This window comes from Mastacembelus armatus, chromosome 6 (assembly GCF_900324485.2).
Source record: "Mastacembelus armatus chromosome 6, fMasArm1.2, whole genome shotgun sequence".
In the NCBI taxonomy this organism is placed as follows: domain Eukaryota; kingdom Metazoa; phylum Chordata; class Actinopteri; order Synbranchiformes; family Mastacembelidae; genus Mastacembelus; species Mastacembelus armatus.
In genome coordinates this window covers 18,100,313-18,116,866 of record NC_046638.1, presented here as the reverse complement: position 1 = coordinate 18,116,866, position 16,554 = coordinate 18,100,313, and the positions used below count along the sequence as shown (strand labels likewise).

Here is a 16,554-nt window from a genome sequence, read left to right as displayed (position 1 = left end):
ATATATTTCACTGGAAATAGGTGTTTTATCTCTGTTGCATTCAGAGGAAATAACGAAGGGGAAGAAGATAGAGAAGGAAACTTTTGCTTGTGGTAATTCTAAAAATTTTCACATGCTACCCATTACAAAAAGGTGTTATTTTGGTATGCCACAATATGAAACATGAAGATGGCTCTGTAAAGTGTAAAGTGTAGTTTTTTTTACTTTTATTTATTTGTGGTATCAAACTTTTTTAGACAACCTGCTTAATCTTTAATAAATCACTGAAACCATGTTAACGGTGATCTAACATCTCAGTGTAACATAATGATATTACTGATATAAAGAAATAGCCTGAATTGAACGTCTGATTTCTTTAACATTTTTCTAACTGAAAATACAAAAACTGTTTCAGGCTGAACAAATTCCATTTATAATAAAAAAAGAATAAATACAGGATATTGACAATACATGCTCTCCATTGCAAAAGCAAAAGCATGTCGTCCTTTCCTTTAGTGACATTTTTAGGCAGTTAATTTTAGGATTTACTTAAAGATGGAGCATGAAATGCTCAGTAAAGTAGACGAGGCACTTGACTGACACCTGTATCTTCTTTGAAAACTGAAAACTTGGGGATTGTTTGCATGTCTGTGGTCTTATCAGGAAGGAACAGGTATTCTAAAATAACACAAGCCAGCTTGTCACTAAAATGCTGCTGCTCATAATTACAAAAAATATTTTTTTTAGTACATGGAAATAAAGTACACAAGAAAAGCACTGAGATGGTGCTATAAAATAATGAGGTATAGATGCTTGTGAGGAAAAAACAACAAAACAGACAAATACATGGTACGTTTGATGGTTGTCCTCTACAGATGCTGACAAAATCCACGTTTATGACTGTGAATATAACTGTAAGTGGAAGAAACACAGCCATGGATACACCACAACACAATCGCAGATAAACATGCACACAAATGTTGGTTACATGTTGTAACCCAAGAATCTGTGAATTGTGTGCAGCCTCCTAGGCTATCACTAATGGGTCTTACCCCATTCTGTCCGGATCTTCCGTCACTCACATGGTCTCTACCAGTGTTGCTGGGGGGAGAGCCGCTCCCTCTGCCCATCAAGGTGAGCTTGTGTGATAGTGTCACACAGTGAAACAACCACTCTGCTGAAAAAGTGGAGCCGAGTCAACTAACTCTATAGTGAAACAAAGCGCTGCTCAGGGTGGTGAATAACCGCTGTGTGCTCCACGTAGCATGCCAGCACGCACAGGGCAAGGTGATGAGAGTCCGGCAACTACTCAGAAGCAAGAGGAGAAATCCCTCCAGAGTGATCACATTAGATCTGAATGAGCTGCTGAATGTATTGAGGTATCCCTTGTCTAGCATGCTTGCTATCATGCCTCTGCTCCATCTCCCCAGATGGGGAGGGGTGCGGCAGGTAGGCCTCCGGAAAGTGGTGAGGGATGGAGGCAGATGCCGATGCCCGGTTGACAGTGTGCTCAAATACCGGGTCTGACTCTTCTCCCAGGAGGGGGCAGAAAAGTTTTGGTGCTGGGGACACCGGAGGGACCAAAGATGCTGAATGGCTCCTCGGCCTGCAAGCACTTCTCAAGGGTGAGGGACACTCCACACGCTGTTGTAAACTAATGTTAGCTCTTCCAGGGTCAGCCGCTGATGCTAAAGGGCTCAGCCGGCGTGCTCTGCTCCCATGCGCCTCACGTAGCAGGAATGCAGATCACCTCTGAAGATGCAGCCAGACCCACGCTCACTCCTGAACCTGGGACCACCAGGTGACGCGAAAACCATCTTACTGGAACAAAAAAACTTCAGACAGAAAAATCACTCTTAGTTCAATAGCTGCAGAAAAGAAAGTGAAGGAACCGCTGCTTATATATGAATAGCCCATACGTTAAGAGGTGACTTGGTTCAGACGGAGGGGGCCCACCCCAGGTGGACATAGGCAATTTTCTTTTCAGTGCTTAGCTTGATGAATGAGATAAGACCCATTTGTGAGAGCCTAGAGGGCTGCACACCAACGAGACAGAACACACACTTTCACTAACTACAGTAAGCCATGACACTTTAATAAGCTGATCAATGTGAGAAACAAAGACAATCTTCTACCAGTATAAACAAAACATCCCTCTAAAAGGTAAAAGACATTTTTTATACCGAAACACAGATTTACATTATGTTTTAATATTTATGTTAAAACGTTTCATTTCTCTGGACCCTGAATCTTTTTGAAGTCAGGAAGCTCACATTTGAATAATAACCATCACAGAGAACAGGTTCTCCTAATTTCCTATTTGAACTGTAGCAGTGTTTTATATTAACAGGCAAGGCCAAGTTGCTGCATTTCAATCCGTCCTTGAGATGTGTCTTGATCATTTAGTTGTATCTAGTTAGTTAGTTACATTCAGTGACAGTGTATATGATTTTTTTTCTTTAACATAGCATTTAACATTGGATTGTTTTCACATACAACATCAAAAAGAGTAAATGGCACAAAAGCAAAAAAAAGGAAAATCTTTTTATCATCATTTAACTTATTGTGCCCATACTGAGGGAAATATATCCGTATCTTATTGGTAGGCTTTTTCAAACTATCACACCAGAAAAGTTCTATATATATGGTATCCCAGTTATTTAAAACCATACTATAATAAGTCAGTGAAGCTATTGGGCCAAATTGATCTCGCAAGTGTGAAAAACTATCCCATCACTAAACCAGAACTGTATTTAAGGTTTAAAAGAGGGTAGTACAAAAGGTCATTTTCCTTCAAAAGTAGACCAAGCAGATCTAAAAATGATATCCACCCCTTTAAATCAGCCACTCATGCTAACAACTTTATAGGGCAGTACATCATCCATGGCAAAGATAAGGCCAGTACTACTCTACTAAAAAACAATATTAAAATTTTAGTATAGTCCAAACAACATAAAAACCTCAGCCTTAAAGACTAGATAAAACTCTTGTTTATACATTAATCAAATTTTAAGCACTATAAAAGCACTAGTAGAGCTTAAATGAGGAGACTGCAGCATGACAAGTAAATGCAGCAGTGAATAAAACTTCCATTTTCCATTTGTAGTGGAAAATCGTTGTACTGTGAAAATGTTACCAGTGACCAAAGAAGTAGCACTTCATTGTACAGAGGCACGTCATGCCCTTTAGCTTAAAAGAACTCATTCTCATGCAGGACAGGAATTTGTAAACAGGCAGTCCAAGAAACAGATGAGACTAGTAGGACTTGTGTTGTCTCCATAACCCCAGATCATTTTTTTCGTGAAATACTTATAAAGGTAAAAACACACACGGGCAGAAATCATGTGCATTCTCAAATCCCACAAAGTTTTATGGAACCAGTGCCAGTCTGCAAAACTACCTATCAAACTGGTAAACTGGATAAGACAAATACTGAGCATTAATTTTTGAAAGAGAATACTGGGTCACAGTACCGGCGGAATGTCACAGTAACTCCACTTCTGATTAGTGCATACCATGCTAATGAGCAGCTAATGAATGTGCCACTGATGATGGAAGCATAATTGATGCAGATGGTGTACATAGATCAACAAATCTAAGTGCAACTTTGGCTTTTGGTGTTGAAGCAAAATTGACTTTTTTAGCGCATATATTGAAGTCAAATAACATGAACATTTGTAAAAGTGTTTAGAAGGCTGGCACTGGTTTCTGGTATGCTGTACTTGACATTCTACTGATTATCATAAACATAAACCAGCAGGTATAAAGGAAATACAGACAGCATATATAAAATAAAATCCATCAGTGTTTGTTGCTCATGTTGTTAGCTCACTATTAATATATAAATTAAATACATCAATGGTATAAACCATCAATTTTCCAATCAATCTAATAAAGTCAGGTCCTTATTAGACAGTGTTGTCTGTAGGTTTTAAGGCAGAGAGCCTAACCTTATAGACCCACTGTTTCTAAAGAGCTGAGGAAAAACAATTACATAATTATACAAAAATAGTACATGGAACACTGTATCTTTAAAAGAAACATCTTTTAAACACCAAATCTACAGAATGTTCATGAGCAGGTTCCCAGATGGCGCACACTGCTGTTTGACTGCAGTCTCTGATCATTTCAGGCCATTGGTTTTATCCAAATCAAGATGCGACAACTTCTGGTCAGAATAATGTAATATTAATCTTGACAGTTCATATCTCTCTGCCAAAACGTGCTCTCTGAATTCCTTCAAAACTGCAATTAAAAACATTACTAATTGATGAACGCCACCTTAATGAATATTCTGCACTGAATTAAACATGTGATGTATCTCTTTTATTCTAAGAGTGATGTGACTGTTGTTTATTAGGCCAACTAGTATATGTACCTCAATTTGCATTGGAAATGTGAATTTCTTCATTTTAAGTGGGTTAGATAGAGTTGACACAAAGGTGAAGGAGAGAAGCAAGAATGATTTTCTTAAAGACTCAAAAAAAGGAAAGAAAAAATAAGAGACAGAAGAGACAACAGTTGGCAGTTACACTGTGATTGCAGATGGGGTCTTGGCACTGCTGTCCCTGTACCCGATGCCCTGTGATTGCAGCCTCTTACAGCTGCTGATGCCAGTTTGTGTGCCAGTGGACAAGCAGCAGGTGTGCTGACAGAAAGAGATATCCATCTGCAGGTCATGCATAATGAAAATTAATATTGCAAGTATATCAGTATAAAACTCAAATGCATTGTAGCATCAGTAAAGTTAACTCATAGTTAACGAATAACTACTCAAAGACTGAAAGCACATAAATAAAACACGATCTAAAGTGCTTTTGTTATTGGAGTGTTTTTGTCCTGGCAAAAAAATTGGCTACAAAAATTGCCTTAATGCATATATTTTTTTAATATTAACAATGCATTAAATATGTATGTGAAAAGTTCAATTAAAATGATCAGATTATGCAGCTTCTAGCAGCTATAGAGACAGATATCAAAAGTTGCTGAAAAACAAACGAGAACAAATATAGGATTAACATTACACCACTGCTGAAGATGATTTATATCTATTGGATGTGTAATAATATAACCGTATTCTTACAATTTTATTTTCACAACATATTTCTGCTGCTAGTAAGTGGCGAAAAAATGGTTGCTATGGACCTTTATAGGAGATATCTAGTTTATCATAACTTAGTTATAGTTTTCTTAGTTATAGCTATCATTTTAACAAGTCTTATGTAGGGATGGGAATTCAAGACCCGGTTCTAGTTTAGAACCGGTTCCAAATTCTCCAATCCATCAGAATCATACGCATCCTTTCTTATCAACTCCTCTTATCGATGCCGACAGTTTGCAGCTCTACTGTTGGAAACTTGGTTCATGGTGAAGAATAAGTGGTACAAAGCGAAGCTTCACTTCACAAACATGATAGCAGTGTTACTTACTGTAAAATAATCCAAGCACCTGCAATATGTTGAGACATTTTTCAATGCAAAAAATGCACAAATGCCACTGTTTCCCACTGAACAGCATGTCTGTTACTCAGAGACTATATCCTGTGTTATGACAGCTATAGCACCATGCAGCAGGGTTTGCAGATCTTTATTTTACTAAGAAAAATCAAATGCTATACAAATATTCTCTCCTTTCATGATGACAGACTAACAGTCTACACACAGCATTGATGCTGTCTTCACCAAATCGTTGCGTGTGCGACATGCATCGTCTCATGCTTGTGTCTATAATGGACATACATTCACCAGCATACTGGAACTGAAATGTAAGTTCAGTTACATATAATAACAAGATATAACTAATGATAGATCAGATTTTAACTGTTTTTACTTGATGTATTTATTTTGGTGGAATTTTGTGGTATACTGTCTTCAGAATCAGAGATAATTTAACAGCTGAATCTATGCTAAGAACCTGTGTAGATCTAATGTTTTTTAGACAGAAAACTCATGAAGAATTGAAAACGAATCAAAATGATAAGCAGAATCAATAATGGTATTTGTATATATAAAATCTTATTAATTCCCATCCTTAATCTGATGGGACAACAAACATAAGTATTCAACAAATGATTAGACATACTGCAAATTACCTAAATGCTTAACAGATATGTACCACTTTGTAAGGAAATAAAATAGAAAGTGAAAACCTGCATTGTGATGGTAATAATCTAATAGGACAGGAAAATTGTCCACACAAGTAACAGAAGCAGTAAATTGGTTCATCATATGTTGATTTTTCAAAGTTTAGAGTTTTTTTAAACCTTAATAATTGTCCAACCACTTGTGTTTCCTGCTCACTATTCTCAAATATCAGCAGGGTGAGAAGAGATGTGATGGGCCAAAAATAAAAGGTAAACACCACAGCTTTCCTTTAACACCACGTATATGGGACAACAGAGGTATGTGGACTTTGAATCTCTAAGCCTCAATTTTCACTTGCAACAGAAAGAAAAGGTTTGGAAGAAAGCACCACTGTGTTGTGTTGTGTTTATGCACAAATGTATCTAGTACTGTAACTCTTCTACTATCACTCATTAATACTTTATATTACCATGAAATCAAGTTCTGTGAAACTGAGTACATATATTTCAATGTGCTTTTACATAATTAAGAAAATCCACTGCATGATGTGTATTCATTATTGCAGATCGCATTGTAAAAAATCACCCAGCAGCCCACACGCCATGCAACTGATCATAATTCTAGTCAGAAATTCTCATTGCATTTTCTTTGGTCACTGGTGACGTGATCTGCCATAAAAAGATTTGCTGCCACTTCAGCTTTACATTACACTCTCTCTTGTCTTCCCTTTGCAGCCTCCACCATATGCTCTTCTCTTCCTGTAACAGAATTCTCTCCACCTTTAACTGAGCCCTCCTATCTAACACCAGCCTCCAGTCACAAGTTGACCCATATAAGGCTGAGTGTAGCTGAGTGTAGCCACATATGTCCACCAGGATTTTTTTTTTATCTTAGTCCACTTCTCACCCACAGTCCCACCTGTTACACACAAAAAAAAAACTACTATGCTCAGATTCACAAAGATACTGTATACAAAAACACCCACCCACACATACACGTGCCAGTACATGGTAACACATCCGAATACCTATACCAGTAATGACCTGTCTTGTAATTAAAGGAATTTGTCAAAAGTGCAAATTGATTTATGGTCAAATTAAAAATGCACTGGAAAAGAAGCTGCGGATCCTCAGGAGTTCAGCTAAAGGAAGTGATTAATGCTACACCATTACACCCATGAGAATGGCATGATACCAATGTGCACCCTGCCAGGGAGACAGGAACAAGTGAGAACATCAGTCTGTGCATCTGCACCCGCTGGATGAGTCGGTGTACTGAGCATGTGTGCTTGTGCTGGGATTGAGTAGGGTGGTAGAGGTGGGATGAGGGTAGAGTAGGGCAGGTTTTTATACCAAAATTAGTAAGTAGAGCAACAATGTGTAGTAAAGCTAGTTTGTTTATAGCCTTGTTCAAACTCCATGCTGAAGGGACTCACTGCTTTGGTTACTGTAAATATCTAATACAGGTAAACCTGTATTCCTGCTATTCCTCTTTTACAGAGGCTGTTTGTCTAAAGTAACAGGTACAAAATAATGATGTACTCTGGGACATTACAAAGAGGCTGAAGGGACATTATCCATTCATTCATCCATTTTCCACTGCTTACCAGGGATTAGGCCATGGTGGAAGCAGGGTTAGTAAGGCAGACAACCTCCAGATGTCCATCTCCCCAGCAACAATTTCCAGCTCTTCCTGGGGGATCCTGAGTCATTCCCAAGCCAGATGAGATATCATTTCTAGCGTGTCCTATCAGTTGGACCAGTTTGGAAAAGCAGCAATGGAAGTCTTGCAGGGGGCATCCAAATCACATGCCTGAAAGACCATTGTCCCCATTCGAGGCAGTTCTATTCTGAGCCCCCTTCTCCGCACCCCATCTCTAAGGTCAAGCCCAGTGACTCTTTAAAGAAAACTTTTTGGCTTCTTGCAATCACAGTCTCATTCAGGTCAATACCCAAGGTTTATGGCCATAAGTGAGGGTTGGAATGTAGACTGACTGCTAAATTGAAAGTCTTGCCTTCGGGCTCAGGTCCCTCTTCAACACAACGGTGTGGTACAATGCCCACATTACTGCTGACTCTGCAACAGCCTCTCTGCCTCCCGTGCTATTTTACCCTCACCCTCACCCTTCTCATCCCAGCTGCTGTACACTCAGATGCAAATCATACCAATGCCTGTTGAAGGACATGGTCTTATGAAGGAAACAGGACAATATCATCTGCAAAAAGCAGAGATGCAAATCTCAGACTCCCCAAACTGGACAAACTCCTTGCACCTTATGGAAAATAATACGGAAATAATATATTTGGAAAATAATTAACAAGACCAGTGACAAGCAGCAACCCTGGAGAAGGATAACACCCAGTGGGAACATGTTTGACTTGCATGTTTGACCAAGAATACGGACACAACTCTCATTCCGATTACACAAGGACTGAATGGCTTACAGCAACAGCCCTGTTACCCTGTACTCCTACAGTACTCCCCTGGATGGGAAAACTCCCATGACCCCCTTTTAAAGCCAGATCTGGGAAGGGAGGTCACCAGTGAGCATGTGTTGGCTGGGCCAGCCCCGTGAATCATAGGCCAGAAAAACCAGAAAACATTACACAGATCTATTAACCCTGTGGGCTGCCCACCTGCATGGATAGAAACTGTTGTTGGAAGCTGTGTAAAGTAAATGGCAGGAAATGTTGGTGACCTGGGCATGCTGATCTCTCCCAAACTCTTGAAGGGATGTAACAGTGGTTTTACCCTCAGGGGTCGACGAATACGCCAGTGCGTTTTGTGCCATCTTCTCCTGATAATGCAGAAACAAACTTAAATTGCTCCGTCAATTTTGATCGTACAGATAAGAGCAATATATCATTCAAATCTGTAAAGGGTCTAGTTGTATACTAGATTGCATACCCTCATAATAACATCAAAACATTGTGCTTTTGTAAAATAAAGAAAGCAGACAGGGTGCTCTCTCTGTCTTCTCTGTCTCTGTCAGAATTTACAAATTTATTCTGTGCATTTGGATGACGGCACGCTATGCGGGTGAAGAAGTGCTTTGTATGTTCCGGACAGAGACAAAGAGTTTACTTTGTCCTCAGAGAAAAAACACAACTCAAATGACGAATGTTTGGATCTGCATTGTATTGCACTAATTCCCTCTCAGCCACATTGACTGAAAGGCTCATTATGTGGGTCTTTGTTTTCTCAGGTAAATCACATGACTATTCATGGTGAGACACACCTTCCCGCATATGGCCTTTTTGGACAAAAAGTGTCTTAGAAAATTTAAATCAGTGTATTATTTACTGTGAATGAGTGAACAAGATGACTTTTACATCATTGTGAAGTAAACACTTTAGCCTACAAGATGCATTTCTCTAAAATCTTGTGAACCAATGTTCTGTTTGTGTTTTATGGTCTTATTTCAGTGACTTAAAAATTGTAGTTTTTCACTAACCATGCATAAACACTGTTTTCTCAAAAAAACTATCATTTACAAACATGCTGCTCACATATTATTGTATCCCAGTTTGTGCTGATTACAGATTATCAGACTTTAGCCATTAATATGTTTAAAAACATTGAAAAAAGCACAAATGTCAGGGCATGTTGAAACTTGTCCAGGGCCCCAAAACACCCTCAGACCCCATACATAAAATGTACATAAAAACTCAAATTTGATGAGTCATTGCATCAGTCAATTAGACTCCAAATTGACCTGCATTTTGTCTTGTACTTTTTTTTAGCTTCAATATTGTAAAAAGAGCAGGCAGCAGTCTATGTGTTGGCCACTTGAATGTTTTCAATGCTGATGTTTATGTTCAGTGAAGTCAACTGTCATTCCAAACCCAACGCTTGTACAGCTTCCTCTAGTGCCAGTCCGGTGTTGCTGACAAAGCAGTACCACCAAGATGGACACATAAAGGTGTTTGATACCTGAGCTTTGAGTACAACACGCAATTTTACACGTTTTCAGAACTTCAAATTATCTTCTAATAATCTGACTCTGTAGAAATCCAGTGCTTTCACAATAAAAAGAAAATTAAAAATGAGTCCTACAGGTAAAACATTGTACTCATGCCCATGACTTTAGTGTAGTGTAATTTACTGGTGAGCTGAAATGATGCAGACTTTGGGGGGGGAGTGAATAAGAATTTCACCAATGGAAATCTTCTGCATGAGAAGAGATACTCTATGTTCATAATAGTATAGCTGAGACATTTAAAGCAGCAAATAAAATCACAAAACTCATCTTTTACATGGTGCATGATGAGGCATTTGATGAAAGAAACACCTTATTGTGTGTGCATGCGCATGCATGTGGCATTTGCAATGTAACAAATTGTCTGACAACATTATTGTGTGCTCTGAGCAGGAAGGACAGCAAACTTTATCACCTAAAATTAGAAGGCAGAGCAGACTAGCAGTGAAGTAAAAATAAAACAGATGAGAGAGTTGTTCCATTTGTTCAATTTATCAAAAACCACTAGGCTACATCAGAACTCAAGCACTTTTAAACTGCCTCAATGATAAAGTTGGAGGGAAAAAAAGACAAGAATCATACCAGCAAGGCGGTATTTGGAGCTCAGTGCAGTTAATATACCTTGGGCCTTGTGCCAAGCAGGACAGCTCCACATACACAGACTGCTCCTGAACATGAAGTGGAAGGCTTGCTGTTAGCAATGCCATGCCTGGAGAGGATCATCTAATTTTTAATTCAAGGAATGCATAATTAAGAAATAACACATAATGCTATAGAAAATGTTAAAGGCTGCCATGTTTTTATGAGTAATCATGTTTGGTGGTGGGCTTGTAGAAAGCCTCCTCAAGCTCCTCCTGTGGTCTTGCTCTGCAGGATACAGATAAGGTGGCTTTCTGCATTTCTTCTCCACATTTTATCTGCTGTCAGCGTGGCATGCCCTATTGCTTCCCAGTACACCATAAAAGCAAAACTGTATTTCTGCCCAAGGTTTGCATAAATTAACAGAATGTAATGTCTTTTTATGATGGCTTCTTGCATTAGCCTTACTCCTGGCTATAAATGTTCATGAAGAAGTCCAGAAGTACCATTTTTTCTGACAGGCTGCCAGGTTGGTGACAGCAAACTGCATCAACTTTACTGCCACCTCCAACAGGGTGGCAGTGAGGCAAGACTCCAACAACTTGCACAACTAAGGTGAGCTATAACACCCATCTCAAAATCAATACATCTCATTGTTGTATTTCTCTGCATCATGGCAGAACCCACTGAGAGAAGGAACTATTTAAGTTACTTTTCAGAACTAAGACCCTAATTTATCCTTCAGTAAATGTCACTGACCACCTGTCCTGACTAATGTGCCTCAACCCTGTGGAGAAATTATTCGGTATTTGAAATACTAAATGAATGTGCCAGTTTTTGTGAAATGTATGAAGGTGAAGCCTAAATCTGAATTTCTACTTCAATCTAGACCCATAGCTCTTTCAAAAACAATTTGTTTTTGTGCTTTTATAGCATATTTCCTAATAGCAGTGGTTGCTGTTGCAGTGAAACAGTGAAAGCCTCACACTGAATTGGCAGCATAGCATTTGTGGTGATTAAAGGATCAGTTCCATTGAGTACAGTTATTTTATAAATTGTATTTTATTTTTTCTTGTATTCATTATTTAGCAGAAATGGCATTCCTCACCACCAAGTCTGACATCTCTTACACCTGAATAAACTCAATTCCTTGGTAAAAGGCAATTTCCAGTCTTTAATATGAAGCTTTTTTTATATTTTTTAATTAATTTATGCTTTGCTCTGATTTGTTTGTGAGGTCATGATATGGGAGAAAGAAAGAGATAATCTAGATTCGTTGCTTACCCTTTTCCATTTGCTTCTATTTTCATGTTCATCAATTTTTCATATAAGCAATAACTAGCTGAGTAGGAGAAAGAGGAGAAGTGGACTGAACGGAGGACGTACAGAACTGAAAGATAAGTAGCAAAAGCAAGATCCAGAGAGAGAGAGTGTGCAATACCAGTCATGAAGTGACAAAACAAGCAGCAGTGCCAAGAGTAGGAAAGGTAGAGAAAGAGTGAATGTTTGCACACTGCATGTGCATGTTTGTTTCTCAGATATGGCTATTAGCCGAGATGGATGTCCTTGAACCCGGGTCTGCGCCAACAGGTATCTCTCGCTAACAGACTGCCCCTCTACTGGTAATTACACAGGGAGGTCTACAGCAGGTGGCACAGGGCTGAGCAGAATTTACATAAATCTGCATGTGTCACTGGGCCCGGCTGCAGCCTCTGGCACTCTGTATGAATCATGCTCACAATCAGCAGACAATTTGTTCAAATTTAACAAAATGGATTGTACGAAGGTAAAATACTATCAATGCCCTCTTGGAAACCCACTAAATTATTTCTGCTTTTACTCTTCTTCTCAAATCACACACACACTGCAAGCTATACACAAAATACGCCCACCATTACACTTACTGTAACGCTACTTTGACCACCGTGAAGCTAATGTACTTGCATGTATTTGATCCATCCAAGTATTATAAGGCAGACACTGACATAATCACATAAAAATTACACATTTTTTCACACTGAATACTAAAACCATGTGCTTTACTTGTTTTTTTTTTTGTGGGGGGGGGGGGTTATTGTTTTGTAGCATGCTTGCTGTTCAGTGCTAAAGAAAGAGTAAAACTGATCAAAACCATATACATTAGAACACTTGTTGTGCAGTCAACAAAAGTGTACAGAATGGATACAAACTTACACCTCTATTCATGCGCATTAAAGTTATGCTTATACTGGATGTACCTGTGTGTTTAAGTATATGTGTGTGGGCACTGGCAGGCCTTCGCTTCTGTCCAGAACTTGTGAACAGTGAGACCCCCCACGGTGAGAGGTGTTTCTGCTGACAGGAGCATATTTAAGGTAATGGAACCACTCTGTCGTCCCAGAGCAGGGCACTAAAGCAGAACTGAGTTCTGTCTCCTACTACACGCACCACTGAACCTCCAGATGACAAAACGCCTCACTGGCTGACCGAATAAAACACAATAAAGCTGAAAAGAAGAAAAAAGAAGTTTGAAGGAGAAACTGCTCATATTTGTCATATTTTGCTGTCCAGGTAGGAAAGTATGTATTTTCAATTGGAAAAGCTGTCACTTGAAATAAAAAAAAGTTTGTGCCAAATAAGAACACCTCAGACAATACATTATACAAGACAATACGCCTCAAACCAATACAAGCACAGTATGGGACTGCAACCATAAAAGAAGTAAATGAGTCACTGCAGTGTAAATGTATAAATACAGCACTTATGTGCATGTCACTGAAGCAGGTAATGATATTTTAGCAATGTAGCCTCATAATGGAGAACAACACAGTGGGATGACAAAATAAATAAAGAAGGGGTTGAATAATGTAAGTGAAATGAAAACAGGTTTCACAACAAATGACAGACTGCATTAACAAACTATGAATTATTCCCATTTGAATTGACATATTTCTGTTGTATTTCATCATACTATACAGATGAAACAACTCAACACAAAAGCAAATGAATTATTAAACAAATGAATTAGTAAAAACTTCTTTGTAAAACTAGCAGCACCTTGTCGATCTCTCAAGAGAGAAGTGCCAGCAGCCATAACTCACAACCCCAGAGGGGCAGACTGCTAGCCAGCAGATATTATTGCTGATCTCTGTGGAGATGGAGTGGAGCTGTGCATTGCTGAAGGTTCCCAGAGGTGCAGACGGGACCAATACGTTGTAGGGGCAAAATGGACTTTGGTGGTTTCAGTTTCGCAGTGAAGGTGTTCTGTGGGGAATCTGTCTAGTTACTGCAGTAAAAAAAAAAAAACAAAAATAAAAAAACAGGACAAGCAGGACACGGCTGCCTCTTGACTGGCTTAGAGATGGAACTTAGCATCAATGAAAAACCACAGCATTGCTGTGAACTCCGTGACTCCCTGTTTAACTTATCCTTAATGTTTTGATTACAAGCCTGCTGAGATCAAACAGTTCTGCATAAAAAGGAAAAAAAAAAAAACTCAGAAGCTGGTGGGGATTGAGCTCTCCAGAAGGCTATGTCAACTGGAACGTGGTAACTGGTGTACTGGGAGTGAAAGGCTCCAACAAAATGTTCTCAAGGCAAACACACATGCATGGTTAAGTGAGCAGCCCAATGCTGTCTTCAGGGAAGAACAAAAGAATAAGAAGACTATTGTAAATAGCATCCAATCAAGCAGAATAATTTATTTGCAGACACAAATTATGTTGTTGTTGTTGTTATTATTGCCATAAACACTCTGACCGAAAGCGAGCCTGGCTTTGCTCTGCTCAACTCTCCTAGATATGCCACTATTCAAATCATCAGAATCCAGACAGGCAATATTGTGTTGTGTGATGACAGAACTGTAGAGCAAGAAAGAGCAGCAGAGTAATCTTCAAAGCAAATCAGAAAAAAAGTTAGACTCAAAACAGATATGCATGTTTGCTCTGTGCGTTTTCACAGACCTTGTATTAGCGGCTGGCCTTTCTGGAAAGGTCCACTGTACGCCACTCGGTAATGTTTGACCTGGAAGCCAGGCACACAGCCCTCATGGCCTCCATCCTCTTGACCACCCACACAGGCAACCTGCAACACAGAAAGCAAAGGGGCAGTCAGACTAATACATGAGAACACATTGCTCCTGTGCAGATAAATGTGACAGGGACCAGCAGGGGATAGAATAACTAATGTAAAATATTTCCTTTTAAAATAATAATCCTCATTAATCCTGTATATAAACAACAACAGGCTGAAGTCAATACACAAACATGCAGTGACAAAACAAACAAACCACTAGCAAATAGTTTCAATTATTAAAATAGTATTTTTTCTTAATTCAAAACATTGAACTGATAGAGCTTTTGGACATTTTGTGACAATCAGTATCCATCAGAATGATAAAGAGTTAGCTTCAGGACAAGGCAGCCAATGTTATAGAAAAAATTAAGAAGGTAATACCAGTTTTAATTACTGTACAATAGTTTCACTGCAGTTATGCTGAATAAACAGTGTTAAAAAGATTAAGGTAACGGTCATCACAGTATGACAGGTCAGTTAAACTTCAAGGATATGAGTTTGTCCATTTAGGAAGCACAAAATGATTGTGAGTCAAGCTGAATTTTGACATGCATTTATCGTTTAGTGACAGTTGCAGTTATACTTGTGCAAACATCTGATCTGGATGTCAAACAAAGCACAGAAAGAAGAAGGCAGGAAATCAAAACTCGCTAGAAAAAAAAAATCTTTCTCAAGTGTTATAATGGAATAATAAGTAATACATCTCTCCTCTATATGAGTGTATATCCCTGTATATACACTCATTGTACACATAATTAAAAACAAAGAAGAATCCAAAAAGCCATACTGAACTCATAATTTAAAGTTTGTTGATTTGTCAGCCTTAAATTTTATGTAAATGAAAAGACAACTATGACTTAATTCAAGATTAAATTAAAAAAGGAATGTGTTCAGCAGCTTTACTTTTTTCTACTAAAACTGTAAAGGTCAAGAGATAATCTGCTGCTGTTTAGATTTGACAGATCAGATTAAAACAGATTAAACTGAACTGAACAACATTGTCTTTCCTGACTTTTCATTGACCCATATTCTCTACAAATCATATTCATGCAATTTAAAAATTATGCAGCAGCGTATAAGCACTTTAACCCCTCTTCTGCAAAACAATTTTTTAAAGGGTGGGCGTTCCCATGGAAACGGACTGTAAAATGCTGTGTCTGAACTGATTTTCAGATACGGACTAAACATACTGTAGGTCTAACAGAGCACAGCAGAAAAATGACATTTCAGGTTGTTTGTAGGTATGTGATGCATTAATTCATGTGTCTCATGCTCTTTCTTTTGGACTGCACCATGTTTTTAGTTATTATTTCATTTTGTGCTATTTTCAACTGTGACCCATTTACAATGACAGCTGAGTTGGCAATAAGTCTTTTATTATAAATAATAATTTAGAAACATATTTTATTATCGTATATAGTTTAGTTTATAAAGAGAACTTTCAGAATTTAAAGGGAAAGAACTGACATTACTTTATTCTGTGCAAACGTTTTGACTATCTCCTAAATCTGATGGCAGAATTTAAATTGGCAAAGACAGCAGAGATGACTGCATGCACTTAATTTATAATATATTACATTTCCTTTATATGTTAAGCTTATATTGTCCATAAGATTAGGTTTAGGTTAACATATTAACAATATTTGGTGTCCTGTCAGCCAAAAATCTAGGCTGTAACGTCAGTCATGTGTAGAGGCGAATATACTGGGTTGCAAAGAACTGCTTGGGGAAAAAAGTCTGAAAAAAAACCCCTACAATATAGAATTGAAGCATTTATAACACAAGGCCACAAGAATGCATGTTGTCACAACTTTGCCAAGGTAAACCGCAACCACCCATAATGAAGCAGATGCCCAACACCTGAATGAAGGCTTTCAAAGG

General features: G+C 38.5%; 1 protein-coding gene across 2 annotated transcripts in view; it reads right to left on the bottom strand.

The window, feature by feature from the left end:
- Nucleotides 1-16,554, bottom strand: part of cdh13 (cadherin 13, H-cadherin (heart)) — a 365,066-nt gene that overhangs the window by 267,762 nt on the left and 80,750 nt on the right. For both annotated transcript variants that reach the window (XM_026310825.1, XM_026310826.1), the window contains exon 2: nt 14,562-14,682. In XM_026310825.1, the coding sequence (XP_026166610.1) occupies nt 14,562-14,682 (121 nt within the window). The remainder of the gene's footprint in view (nt 1-14,561; nt 14,683-16,554) is intronic.